At 42.3% G+C, this 14,965-nt stretch overlaps 2 protein-coding genes across 2 annotated transcripts; one reads left to right on the forward strand and one right to left on the reverse strand.

The window, feature by feature from the left end:
* The first annotated feature begins 1,393 nt into the window (after positions 1 to 1,393).
* Positions 1,394 to 4,729, forward strand: LOC123132503 (protein CYPRO4). Its single transcript, XM_044552302.1, has 2 exons — positions 1,394 to 3,186; positions 4,181 to 4,729. The coding sequence occupies exons 1-2, from the start codon at positions 1,510 to 1,512 to the stop codon at positions 4,460 to 4,462; spliced, it is 1,959 nt and encodes a 652-aa protein (XP_044408237.1). The 5' UTR covers positions 1,394 to 1,509; the 3' UTR covers positions 4,463 to 4,729.
* A 1,696-nt stretch (positions 4,730 to 6,425) lies between these two features.
* Positions 6,426 to 9,302, reverse strand: LOC123132504 (protein transport protein Sec61 subunit gamma). The gene is made up of 3 exons (XM_044552303.1): positions 9,094 to 9,302; positions 8,876 to 9,006; positions 6,426 to 6,648 (listed from the first exon to the last, which is right to left on the reverse strand). Exons 1-2 carry the CDS (start codon positions 9,185 to 9,187, stop codon positions 8,891 to 8,893), a joined length of 210 nt encoding a protein of 69 aa, XP_044408238.1. The 5' UTR covers positions 9,188 to 9,302; the 3' UTR covers positions 6,426 to 6,648; positions 8,876 to 8,890.
* Between the last annotated feature and the right edge of the window lie 5,663 nt (positions 9,303 to 14,965).

Raw genomic sequence — 14,965 nt, forward strand, 5'->3', positions numbered from 1 at the left:
TGCCTTATGCATTCCACTTGAGCTGAAAGATGGTCTTCATGTTTGCCTCAAGTTGGAATCATATTTTTGATCTCGGTCCCTTTGGTGAAGACTCTAAATTTTCTCCCTCATAAACCAATATGGGAGGCCTTCACTTAAGCACTTCTTCACATGTACATTTCCACCAAATGGATGGCAAGCTTCAAGCATATAATTACTCAGGTGCTTATCTTGAACTTTCCCTTCTCAACCATGATGCCCATCTCCACTTGATATCATCCTCACATGGGCCATTTGAAATCTTTCTCTTTGATGCAAGCCCATGAGTACCATCTAACCCACATAGACATAACAAAACACATAGCATGGGTTAGTTTATAAGACACAATTGACAATTGCTTACCATGCCATTAGAACACTTGATCTCACACAATCATTCATTCATGCTTGTGTGTTGACCATCTAGAATCCAATCCTTGGGCTTCATCTTGGCCAACATTAATCTTTACTTCATGTTCTATCACAATCTCTTGGGAGACATGAAGAATACTTCTATCCAATTCATTCTCTCAAGATCTTGATACTTTGAAGTCCATTTCCTTTCGTACTTCTTGATAATAATATATCCATCTCTTCAAGTCAACGATCTTGCTGCATATACTCACTTTGATTGCAGTCTTCTAAAATCCATCTAATATACTTTATGCACCACTAACCTCAATGCATATCTTTATCTTGATGGCTTTCATTGTTGAACCCATCGAATATTATCAATGCATTGCCTATGGAACATTCCTTCATATACATCTAAATGAAAAACATTAGTCCATGGGGATTGTCATTAATTAGCAAAACCATACATGGGGCTACATGTACTTTCAAGTCCCCTTCTCACATCTATTGAAAACATTCACTGATTCCTGCATGTAGGCACGATTTGATCCAACTCCACAAAATCATCCATTGTGATGAATTCCAATGCTAAATAAGTCGCTACAATCACCGACATTGAAAGAAATTGAACAAAATTATAGTCTATACGTCCATCCTCAAATTTCTCCTACGACTGCAGTGATTTTTGTTAATTTCATCATCACACAACCATCTACTACACAAGTACTTAGTCCTGTACGATAATAATAATTTGAGGTCTATTCCAACTCAAATACCAGAAATTTCATCAAACGATCATCGTCGCCGCAAACTCTAACCAAAATTCGGCTGGTGTGTTTATCTCGAGTTCATTGACAAATGGTGTGTTTATCTCGATTTTTAGCATTTCCCGTTAAAATATTCGGACAAAGCTTTGGATCCGACGTGGTGCCGTACTGACCAATTTGAAAAAAAGGCAGGTTCGAATCAGTGCTTGCCGTTTGATTTCCCCAACGTTTATCAACCCGTCTCCCCCAGATCTCCGCCGCACACGCTCCTCCTCCGCTCCCCTCCCCTCCGCTCCTCTCCCAAATTTCAAATTCCCTCCCCTCCCATTCCACCCACCTCCTCGCCGAAACCCTAACCGCCGCCGCTGCCATGGGGGGCTCGCACAGCCGGGAGGACCACGACCTCTCCGACTCCGACGACGACGACACCTCCTCCCGCGCCTCCGACGCCTCCTCCGACTTCTCCACCCCTCCCCCCGCCTCCGCCTCCGCCTCCAGAGCCGCCAGAGCGGCGACCCCGGCCTCCGTCGTCGACGACATCGACCACCACCTCCGCAACCTCCAACTCAAGTACTCCGAGCCCATCTCCCCGAACCCTAGCCCCGCCCCCAACCCCGGCGCCTCCGCCTCCGCTTCCGCCGTCAATGCGGTCAAGCTGTACCTCCACATAGGCGGCTCCACGGCCGCCGCCCGCTGGGTGAACTCCGAGCGCCTCGCCGCCGTGTCCTTCGTCCGCTCAGGCGAGGGCGCCTCCGACCCCGACGAGGACGACGAGCCCACCGGGCCGTGGTTCCTCGTCGTGGGCTCCAAGATCCGGGCCAAGGTCGGGCCCGAGCTGCAGCTCAAGACCTTCCCCTTGCAGCGGCGCGTCGACTTCGTGGCCGACGGCGTCTGGGCGCTCAAGTTCCTGCACGCCGACGGCTACGGCCACTTCAACGCCAAGTACCAGAGCTGCCTGTTCGAGAACAGCTACGGCGTCGAGGCCACCGACGAGGGCCGCGCCAAGGTGTTTGGGAAGGAGTTTGCTGCGTGGGCGCGCCCAGAGTGTGGCGATGAGTCCATCTGGGAGGACGCCAGTGATGCTTTCTCGCCAGCCCCCAAGGGCAGCCCGATGCCTGCACGGAGCCCGATGTTGAGACCTCTGATGGAGGATTTCAGGGAATTTGAGGAGCCTGTGGAGGAGGGTGATGGTAACATACAGAGCCTTGCGCTGGGCGCTCTTGACAACAGCTTCCTTGTTGGTGATTCAGGCATTCACGTGGTCAAGAACTTTGAGCACGGCATACACGGGAAGGGTGTCTCTGTGAAGATCTCTGGAGGGGGAACAAACTTCACCACACCAAAGAAAGCACTTCTGATGCGTGCTGAGACTAACATGCTCCTGATGAGCCCAGCAACTGATGGGAAGCCACATGCCAAGGGGGTGCATCAGCTTGACATTGAGACAGGGAAGGTGGTCTCACAATGGAAGTTCGGGAAGGATGGAGCTGACATTAACATGAGGGATATCACTAATGATAGCAAGGGCGCACAGATGGATGCGTCTGAATCCACATTCCTGGGACTAGATGACAACCGGTTGTGCCGGTGGGATATGAGGGATAGACATGGAATAGTGCAGAACTTGGCTAGTTCAATGGAGTCCCCAGTGTTGGAATGGACCCAGGGGCATCAGTTCTCCAGGGGAACAAACTTCCAGTGCTTTGCATCAACTGGTGATGGGTCCATCGTGGTAGGCTCGTTGGATGGGAAAATTCGGTTGTACTCAAAGAGCTCTATGAGGATGGCGAAGACGGCCTTCCCAGGGCTGGGTTCACCAATTACTCACGTGGATGTGACGTACGATGGGAAGTGGATACTGGGAACCACTGATACCTATCTGGTACTCATATGCACCATTTTCATTGACAAGGATGGGAAGGAGAAGACAGGATTTGGTGGAAGAATGGGGAACCGAATTGCTGCACCAAGACTGCTCAAGCTCAGCCCACTCCACTCTCATCTTGCAGGGGACAACAGCAAGTTTCGTGAGGGCAGGTTTTCATGGGTCAGTACATCTTACCACTTCTGCTATTGTGAATTCCTGCTCAAATTTACTTATTGTTGCATTACATGAAGACTTGATCAAATTTACTTATTTGTGGTCTGGTATATAGATGCTATGTTGCATTTAAGTTGGGACTGGTCGGTGATCAGATGACTGAAAGTGACATTTCTTGATATCTTGAATATTAGTAACCACCAATTTATGAGGTCTACTCCACATCTTATGGGCATAGTAATTCTGTAGAAGGTTTTCGGTCACACACGGTGCTAGATTCTATTTTGTGGCTTCTGCTCGTTATGTTTTGGATTTCTACCTTTATGTTTACTTATTTTTACTTTTATAGGTCATGTATGCTATATGATTGAATATTTGTGCAGGTCATTTATTTGTTGATATTGCCATATTGGCTATGGAATAATTGATGTATCGGTTACATGGCAAGGCATATGCTAGTGTGTACTCTTGAGTCATATTGCCTCCATTTTCGTCACTAGCATATAGGACCAGCAAGCCGGTTTGACTTTTTGTAGAAATTGAAATTTTGTCACTGTCAAATTTTGTTTACATACATGGCAGAATATTTGTAGCTACTGCAAATACCATTGTACCTTCCCTGTCTAATATGTTTAATATTTTGTGTTAAACTATACAGTGTCTAGGTTTCAATGTTTGAGCTTCTTTTGCATATTTACACACGGTAGACATTTGTGGTCTTATGCATGGTTAGGAAATCTGGCTGCATGTTTTGTTGCTTCATTGGCTGCAGTTCTGTGGTTCTATATTTGAGCTTCATTATCTTCGTTGATGGATAATGGTCGACTCTGCTGCATTTGAATCACCTAATATTCTTGCACTATAAACAAAATGGCAACGAAGCCATTCTTCTAGCTATCACAATAGCCTGAACGATCCCTTTCGCATTGAGAAAATTTTCTGCCTGCACTGAAGTACATTTACTATCTGGTATCAAGCACTCATTCTAGTAACTACGCAGGTCACGGATAACGGCAAGCAGGAGAGGCATCTCGTGACGACCGTGGGGAGGTACAGCGTGGTGTGGAACTTCCTCCAGGTGAAGAACAGCCACCATGAGTGCTACAAGAACCAGGAGGGGCTCAAGAGTTGCTACTGCTACAAAGTGATCCCCAAGGACGAGTCCATCGTGGCCAGTCGCTTCATGCACGAGAAGTACGACGTGAGCGACTGCCCCGAGGCACCTCTGGTCGTCGCGACCCCCATGAAGGTCACCTCCTTCAGCGTGTCTAGCCAGCGCTAGCTCCGCGCTGCCGCCTCTCAGTGTGTGCTTTTTTTCCAGTTTGGTTGTTGGTGTCCGTGCTGTCATGTAACTTCTTGACCCGCGGATCTGGACTTCCAAGTGTGGCGATGACTATCTATCTTAGTCATGGCTTGTTACAGGATTTATGATTATGTGGATTGCTAGCAAAACTATCTTACACAGTGATGACTTGTACTGGCTGGATTGATTCTGAATTTCTTTGAACGAAGGAATGAATTTCAACTCTGCAAACATGATGCATTCATCTGTCCATGTGTCATGGTTTTATTCCTTCTGGCCCTACGCCAATGCAAGTGCCCATTTTTTGTTGAGGTTAAACTTTTTCCTGCGCAATCTCCACAAAATCATAGATTGCTGCTGCTTTATAGTATCTAAGCATGGCAAAGTTTGCTCTTTAACTAACAAATCTATACTACTTGTTTTTTAACTTAACAAATCTGTACTACTTGTTTTTGAACTTACAAAGGCCTCCTTTGGGCCAAAAAGTCTACATACAATATCTGTGGTGGTGACATACTGACATGTGGTGTTTAATTTTTATGGAAGACTGATTCTGATGACTGTTTTGTAGGAATTCTATAGGATGGAATTCCTATAGGAAATTTTCCTTCAGAGCCTTTTAGTTTAAAGGAATGGTTTCTTATTCCTATGTAGGATTGGTTCCTATCCTCTCAAATGAAGAAAAACATTAGCTCACATCTAATGATTTTTTTTATCCTTTGAACCAAATGGCATCTCTTTTCCTATAGGTCATCCAATACACCATCATTCCTATGATTTTCCTATCCCTGATTCATAGTATAGGACATGGGAACATGAAAATTATAGGGAGTGAGGTAACATGTACTGCAGGAGTAAGATGTCATTTGATGCATATGATAAGAATTTTCCATTGAGGCTATTTTTTTAAATGTAAAATATTGGTTCCTATCCTATACATAGGAATAAAAATTCGTTCCAACAAACCAAAGGGCTTCAAAGGATTTTTTCCCCTTTGAAAATCCTACTATCATATACTCCCTCCGTTCCTAAATACTCCCTCCGTAAGCTAATATAAGAGCGTTTAGAATACTAAAATAGTGACCTAAACGCTCTTATATTAGTTTATAGAGGGAGTATTTGTCTTTTTAAAGATTTCAAATGAACTACACATACGGATGTATATAGACATATTTTAGTGTAGATTCACTCATTTTGCTTTGCATGTAGTCACTTGTTGAAATCTCTAGAAAGACAAATATTTAGGAACGAAGGGAGTATAAGTCTTTGGAGAGATTCCACTATGAACTACATACGGACATCCGTATGTGGTCCATAGTGAAATCTCTAAAAGACTTATATTTAGGACCGGAGGGAGTAGAATTCCTACAGAAAAAAACCTGCAAACCAGAGGCTTGCCCTTTTTTGAGCGAAGGATTGACTTTTGTCCGTGTGTCTTTGTTCGATGTCTCAGGCCATTTCTTTGGCAATGCAAGCAACATTTTTGTTTAAGTTAAACCGTTTCATCTGCAATCCCCGCTAAATCACAGATTGCTGCTGCTTCACAGTTCTAAGCATGGCAGTGTGAACCCATCTTATTTGTTCATCAACATACGACCAAATCAATGAATAAATCTAATATCTCTGGTGGTGATCCATTTATCAGCGGTCCTCAAATCTAATTTAAAATGTTTAAGTAATATTTCAACTATCTCAGGCTCCTGGCTAGTAGTACATGCTATGACATACACATAGCAATTTCCTTTTACTCATCCGTTCTAAATTAGTTGACTTGAATTTGTCTAAATACGAATGTATCTATAGTTGTTTAGTGTCTAGATACATTCGTGTCTAAATAAATGTGCGTCAAGTAATTTGGAACGGAGGGAGTAGATAATTACGCATAGAGGTTTATGAAAGTATGAAGGTCAAAACATCATAGCAAAATGCACCTAAGAGGAAATGATAGGGTTTCAATTCTTGTCATTCACTGCTTGATATTACGGTCTAGCCGGTATCAGGTTCAAAACTGCTCCAGGTCTAGCAATACAACTGTTTCAAACGAAAACACAAGGGAACTGTCCTCTACAATGAAGTCCTAAATGAATTGCTTTAAGGTACGAGGATAAGAAAACCAGCGCCGCCTCCATGAATGGACACCATCCTCTCGTCCTGTGGCCCCTCACCTGTGGAAAGAGCAACAGAAAACCTTAGACCAGTCACCATGTCAATATAGCAAAATAATTCACCAGGAGCAGAAGGAAAAAGAACATCTAGCAGGTGTGACTAGGGGTTGCAGCAGGCACATCAGGCCAATGATATTACTTGTGTGAGTGTGTGACGCACAACAATGATGCCAAGATTGTAATGGGGAAAGTATCTAGTGCTCCCAGACCTAGGGTGCTCCCAGTGCTCCGATGCGAAAAACATTTTTTAAAATGTTCAAAAAATTCTGAAAAAAATGCAGCACATCAACGGAACATTGATGTCTCTGGTCACAAAATTTCAAATCAAAATTCAAAACATTGCTCGAGATACAAAAATGACAAATTTGACATCAATGTGATAATGGGCCAAAACTAAAGCCCAACTTATGTTATGTACAAAAAATTGTCATTTTTGTATCTCGAGCAATGTTTCGAATTTTGATTTGAAATTTTGTGACAAGAGACATCAATGTTCCGTCGATGTGCTGCATTTTTTTCAGAATTTTTTGAGCATCTTAAAAATGTTTTTCGGACATTTGGAGCACTGGGAGCACCCCAAGCCTGGGAGCACTAGATACTTTCCCGATTGTAATGATATGCACATGGATCGCAATTTCATTAAGTAATATTGCATACAGATTGTGAACTCCACACGTCCTCAGAATTAAACATACCATACCAATTGATCAAATACAAAGCTGGGTGATACGTTTAATGTTCAAGGACAAAAGTCATTGCAATTTCATAATTGATGAAAGCAGCCCTCTTGGAATAGCAAGCAAAATGCAATGAAGCCTAACCAACTCGAATGGTTGACAACCAGCTTCTATCATGAAAATGTTGGGCTCGTGACTAACTTTTCTTAGTGCTGGTTAAGGCCAGGATTCAAGGTTTAGAGTATATTTGCTATAAATTCGACTTAAATAATTTGCAGGTTATCAAACAAAAATATTTGGCATATTTCAGTCTTATATTCCATCAGAAGTTGCAAAGTCTAGTTTGTTCAGACATATGTAGTTCAACAATGTATGATCACATGTTTTCTGAATCCTGAATCAGACACACTCACAAATTAAAATGCAAATATAAGGAGGCACACATTCTTCTGATATATCAGATGGATGTCATTGACTGTGATCACATGAATACTTGAAAATGTTAGCATATGGTTATTTAAAAGGACCTGGTGCATAAAATACTGCTTCCGCATGCAGGCACACAAGCCTAACTTATCATCACCATGGTTTCACCATGGTTCTACCTCGCAATTTTATATAGGGTAGAGCAGGTCCCTGAATGAAACATTGTCAAGATAATCAAAACAGCGTAAATTATGAAAACTACAGTAAGCCTCTAAAGCAGATCAAACCAACTGCTTAAAGGATATTAGCTTGGAAGTTTGCACTTCTAAACGCAGGCAAACAACAAAAAAGGCACAAATAGAGGCATTTAATTTCATCAAGAACTGAGTATATAGAATAAAGAAAATAACTACCAGTGTATTGATAGTTAAATATAAGCACACATTGTTCAAGTTTGCACTGGCTGTTACAATGAAACATTTGACACAAAAGGAGCTGATGCATATACAACTTATAGTGGCTCCCTTAGGGGCTAGGGCATCTACAGCCGGGCTCCTCAAATGCCCCCCTATACGTCCAGGCAGATGGCCCGGTCAGTGACCGGTTACGAAATAACGACCCAGCCAGGCTCCTCAAACCAAGTAACTCGCACCTCTAGGCTTCAATGCTGTTGGTAAGGTAAACGTTGTAACTTGTGAGAGGCTAAGAGCATGTGAATACCCGGCCAGAGCCCCAAAATCGGCTCCAAACCAAGTAACTACTCTAGCACACAAAAATGGAAATCACGGAAGCCACTAGAGTCAATCCAGTGAGTAATTATCTCAAAACTATGGCACCCTGGTGAAAACGAACCAAAATGACAATTCTCATACAAACATAGCACCACAGGATCAATCACACTGCCTAATAGAGACGAACAGAACAAACATAATTGGAGTCAGTTCTACCAAGTAACCGATTCGATCTCACAGATGTACGATGCCATACCACAAGAGAGAATTTCACGACAGCGAATCCCACGCACAACGTCCACAAACACACGCATCAGAACAACGGGCGCACAGAATTGCAGACGAAGAAACTAGATCCCAGATCGGAGGGAGGTGCGGGGAGCGAAGAAGTACCTGCGGAGGACCAAATCAGCCGGACCCGACGATGATGTTGTTGATGGGGATGAAGATGAGCTTGACGAAGAACCCGACGAAGCCCATGACGACGAACCCGATGGCCGTCCGAATGGCCACCTTGGTGAACTCTACACACGCCAGAAAACCATACGGCGTCAGATCTGGGCCGGAGCTAAGACCACCGCGTCGGCGGATCCGATGCGCCGTGTCCTTACCCTTTCGGTCGGGCTTGTGGCAGCGCTTGACGAGGCGGACGCTGTCCTTGGCGAACTCCCGGAGCGGGTCGACCACGGAGTCCACGGCGTCCATGGCTGGCTGCGGCGCGGGGAGGAGGGAGATCTCGCCGGAGAGGTGGGAGCAGAAGGTGGAGGTGGGTTTGCTCGTGTCTGACGATGTGGATGGACGATGCGTGTTTAATGAGACAAGTCTGCTGCTTTCTTAGATGGGCCTCCTGGGCTTGCAGACTGAAGAAAACGGACCAATTTGGGCTTCAGTGGGCCCAATTGCTTGCAGACTGAAGAAAATGGACCAACTTTCGACTATCGCATTACTATTTGGGCTTCAGTGAGCCCAATTTTATTGTGTATCTATATCTGGGTTCCTGTCCCTAAAAAAAAGACTGGGTTCCCTTGGAAATGACGATATTCCGGGGAGCCCAAGCACTTGTCACGTATTGGCACCTTAACAAACGTAGCGGTTACGGAAGTTGGATTTTTGTCTTCGCGGATGTGTTCATGCAGATATGATGAGTTCGTAGTAGTGCCTGGTAGTTTTGTTGTGGTTTGGTGTGCTTATCTAACATCTTGGTGAAGATTTTGTGGTTTGATGACCTACATTACATTACTAGGGGTCGTCCGCGGCACAAGCACGTTCCACACTCACAACTTCCCATGTTTTTAGATGGTGGGCGGCTCACAGAGCTTCAAAAACCATTCAAGGTAGTCAAGTTCATGCAAGTATACAGATAGCGGTGTCGCGACTTCAGACTGGCGGCGTTATCTTTACTGAAGCATGGGTAGTAATTCATGTTGCAAGGACTGTCACCACAAAGAATAAGCTTCAAAAGATTTCATTGTAATTCTTAAAAAGCATGAGCCATTATGTAATTTCTTGGGATTATGATCCAAAGCATTTGTACTCGTAATGGGTGTCAAGTTTGAATAAAATTACACGTGGCTCTAGAAAAGGTCATGCGCTTAGTGGGCCGGTCCATGCTTTGTTTTTTAATTTTCTTTAGGATTTTATTATTTTAGAGAAAACATGACATATTTATTTATTTTTCTAATAAAAATTCAAAAATTTCTGCAAAATCTGGAAATTTCTTTTAAAAACAACATTTTTTAAAATGTGAATATTTTATGAAAACCAAACATTTGTTATTTTCTTGAAAATTCTAAATGCCAACATTTTTATTTTCTTTAAGAATACTTAATAAACCTTTTTTATAAACAAATAATAAATCTATACCTACTAATAAAAGAAACATGTATTATTAGTCTGTCATGTTATTTTATAGAAAACCTCCTGATGTTTCTAACATTAAACCCCCAGTACATATCAAATGTTTTTTAGAATACTCATACCTTCTAAACCATAAATCTAAATTTAACATAATATATATATATATAATTTGATTAGAAAAATATATAGAATATGAATATAATGTTATTTAACCTGTTAACCACTAAAAATACTATCTATGGTGCAATCTCAATCAATAGTGCATTATTCGTCTTTCTTTCATATCGGTACTGATCCGGACTGTAGATGAACATCTCAGCAAAATCAGGATTGAAGACAAATTTGTAGATCACTTGTTTGTTTCTTTGTACGTATTAAATCTACATGCAAGCCATGTTTAAATAGAAGACATGTGGAATCTTGAACTTGTGCTTTTGTAGGCAAAGATCATCTTTGTTTGGGCCGTAGCTACAAATACTCAGATTATAGACCATTTTTTTTTAATTAAGAGAGTGTGGTATTTTTTACTCCCCTTGCAACGCAGGGACCCTTTTGCTAGTAAATCTAAAATACCGGTAAGGGAAAATAGAACGAAGAAAACCAAAGAACAACCCAGACCAAGACCTCTAGAAGGTTCCTCGTGAAAATCCTGGCTAAATAGGGCGGCCCTTTCAGTTGCTTGGTTTTTAGCCCTGTGAGATTGGCTAAATGGGCTGGCAACTCTGTTGCTTGGTCTTTAGCGAAGCCCGAGTGGGTCGGGCTAAACCTTTCGCCCGCTTATGGGTATGTTTTTAGTAGACAAGTTGAACATGTTTCGTCCCCTAAAAAAAGTTGAACATGTTTCATATACACGTCAAATATTTTCCGAATACACAGCAAATGTTTATCCGAATACATGTCGAACATTTTTTAAATAGACACTGAACATTTTTTAATACACAATGAATATTTTAAACACACGATGAATATTTTTTGTGAGACGTGTGGACATTTCGTAAGTGTGTATGAACATTTGATTTAAATGTAGCAATTTTTCTATGTGTTATGAACATTTATTTTAATGTCACAGGCAATTGCTTGGATGGTGCAAACATTTTTGACGAATTATGTGAGCAATGTTTTACATTTTCATGAGCATACTTAGAACATGTCAAGACCATATTTTTAAACGGGCAGACAGCTTAAAATGACAAGAACACTCTTTTGAATGGCATGCGTTTTTTTAATAAAATTGCATAAAGAAATTTTAACATTTCAAGAATATTTTTACACAGCAAACGTTATTGAAAATGTATTCAAAGCAAGCGTATGAAAAATAGTGAACATAACTATTAATGGGCCGACCTAGCACACATGATCCTTAAGGCGGCGTAAACGCGCGAGGCCGACACTACGTTGCTCAGAGCGACAAATAGGAAATGTCGATATTATCGATGTTTCCTATTGTTGTTGTTGTTGTTGTTGTTGTTGTTGTTGTATGAATAATAAATTGACCCTGAGGATTTCTTGCAAGAACAAATCAAATAATGAGTAAATTAGCCCGAGGGCTTTCCCCAAAAAATCTATGTTTTGACTTTATCGTAGCTGCAACCTGCTTATTACCCCATGTTAGCAATGTGGACTCAACTGGATATTTTTTGATTCGTAATGGCTTGATCTTGGTATCAAACATTGGGTGCAACTTGTTGGGGGAAGAACAAGACTCGATCCAGTGCAGAGAGATGAGAAGTCATACATAGCCGATCATGCCTTCAATTACTACACGGCTATGCAGCAGGGAGACGATCATGCGTGCAATTAAATGCTCATGCTTTTAACTCGTCAAAAATGTGAGAAGTTTAAATTGGAAGTGACTAAGGGCGCGTTCGGACTCCCTCCGCTCCGCGTCGGAGCGGAGTGGCGATCCAGTTATAAATCGGGGAGCTGGTAAAAGGGCGCTCCACCCGCTCCGCTCCGCGGAGAGCCGCTGAACAGGCGCTAAATCTCAAGTGTCTGGGAAAATGATACATGTTGGTTATTTTTTTACTGTTCGTTGGACCTGCATCCAACAGTTCGCAAGTAGTCTTCTTGCTCGCAACCAACTTCTTCATGAAGCCATGATCCGATCCAACCCTCGCATACCCTTCGACTTGCCTCGCCCCATACGCCTACCCCACCGACTCACCGCTCCACACTCCAAACCCTCTGACCTCATGTTTCGGCTCGACAGCCTCCATACCCGCACTATTCAATCTGCTTCCTCGCCTCTACCTCATACGTCATAGCTCGCTAGTGCTCCCGGCATTTTCCTCATCTTCGACGAGGTCCTGGCTCGGCCTCGTCGGGGTCGACTCACCTCACACCGCCCTCACCTTCGGCCTCGGGCGAGGCAGAAAATCGACTGACATGTGGAAATGTTTCAGGCACCTGCGTATTAGCAAATTCGTTTAAATTTGAGTAAAAGGGCTAGAGAAAATGGAAGCAGTTGTTGGATTATGGGTGGGCTTAGGCCTATATAAAACAATAATCTCTGGTTAATCTCTAAGGCCCATGCATGTGTACGGCAAGTGGTGAGAAGTGGTGGGAAGTTTAGTACCATACTGCTACAGTAAGAAGAGTGAGACATCTTTATAAGGGCTGCTCCATCACTTGCTATTGGGAGCTTGGGAATAGGAGCTGTACACGCGCGCTCCTCCTCCTCCGCCGCCCGCCTCGCCTCGCCTCGCCTCTGAAGGAAATGTGCCCTAGAGGCAATAATAAAGTTGTTATTTATATTTCCTTATATCATGATAAATTTTTATTATTCATGCTATAATTGTATTAACCGAAAACTTAGTAACAGAGTGTCACTAGTATGCCTCTACTTGACTAGCTCGTTAATCAAAGATGATTAAGTTTCCTAACCATAGACATGAGTTGTCATTTGATGAACGGGATCACATCATTAGAGAATGATGTGATTGACTTGACCCATCCGTTAGCTTAGCACTATGATCGTTTAGTTTATTGCTATTGCTTTCTTCATAACTTATACATGATGTGGTTGACTTGACCCATCCGTTAGCTTAGCACTATGATTGACTATGACTATGAGATTATGCAACTGCTGAATATCGGAGGAACACTTAGTGTGCTATCAAACATCACAACGTAACTGAGTGACTATAAAGATGCTCTACAGGTGTCTCCGATGGTGTTTGTTGAGTTGGCATAGATCGAGATTAGGATTTTTCACTCCGTGTATCGGAGAGGTATCTCTGGGCCCTCTCGGTAATGCACATCACTATAAGCCTTGCAAGCAATGTGACTAATAAGTTAGTTGCGGGATGTTGCATTATGGAACGAGTAAAGAGACTTGCCGGTAACGACATTGAACTAGGTATTGAGATACCGACGATCGAATATCGGGCAAGTAATGATGTCTACTACACAACCTTCTTCTTGTAGACGTTGTTGGGCCTCCAAGTGCAGAGGTTTGTAGGACAATAGCAAATTTCCCTCAAGTGGATGACCTAAGGTTTATCAATCCGTAGGAGGCGTAGGATGAAGATGGTCTCTCTCAAGCAACCCTACAACCAAATAACAAAGAGTCTCTTGTGTCCCCAACACACCCAATACAATGGTAAATTGTATATGTGCACTAGTTCGGCGAAGAGATGGTGATACAAGTGGTATATGGATGGTAGATAAAAGTTTTTGTAATCTAAAAATATAAAAACAGCAAGGTAACTAATGATAAAAGTGAGTGTAAACGCTATTGCAATGCTAGGAAACAAGGTCTAGGGTTCATACTTTCACTAGTGCAAGTTCTCTCAACAATAATAACATAATTGGATCATATAACTATCCCTTAACATGCAATAAAGAGTCACTCCAAAGTCACTAATAGCGGAGAACAAACGAAGAGATTATGGTAGGGTAGAAACCACCTCAAAGTTATCCTTTCTGATCGATTCAAGAGTCCGTAGTAAAATAACACGAAGCTATTCTTTCCGTTCAATCCATCATAGAGTTCGTACTAGAATAACACCATAAGACACAAATCAACCAAAACCCTAATGTCACCTAGATACTCCTATGTCACCTCAAGTATCCGTGGGTATGATTATACGATATACATCACACAATCTCATATTCATCTATTCAACCAACACAAAGAACTTCAAAGAGTGCCCCAAAGTTTCTACCACAGAGTCAAGACGAAAACGTGTGCCAATCCCTATGCATAGGTTCATGGGCGGAACCCGCAAGTTGATCACCAAAACATACATCAAGTGGATCAATAGAATACCCCATTGTCACCACATGTATCTGAAGGAAATATGCCCTAGAGGCAATAATAAAGTTATTATTTATTTCCTTATATCATGATAAATGTTTATTATTCATGCTAGAATTGTATTAACTGGAAACATAATACATGTGTGAATACATAGACAAATAGAGTGTCACTAGTATGCCTCTACTTGACTAGCTCATTGATCGAAGATGGTTATGTTTCCTAGCCATAGACATGAGTTGTCACTTGATTAACGGGATCACATCATTAGGAGAATGATGTGATTGACTTGACCCATTCCATAAGCTTAACACTTGATCGTTTAGTTTGTTGCTATTGCTTTCTTCATAACTTATACATGTTCCTAT

This window comes from Triticum aestivum, chromosome 6A (genome assembly GCF_018294505.1).
Source record: "Triticum aestivum cultivar Chinese Spring chromosome 6A, IWGSC CS RefSeq v2.1, whole genome shotgun sequence".
Classification (NCBI taxonomy): domain Eukaryota; kingdom Viridiplantae; phylum Streptophyta; class Magnoliopsida; order Poales; family Poaceae; genus Triticum; species Triticum aestivum.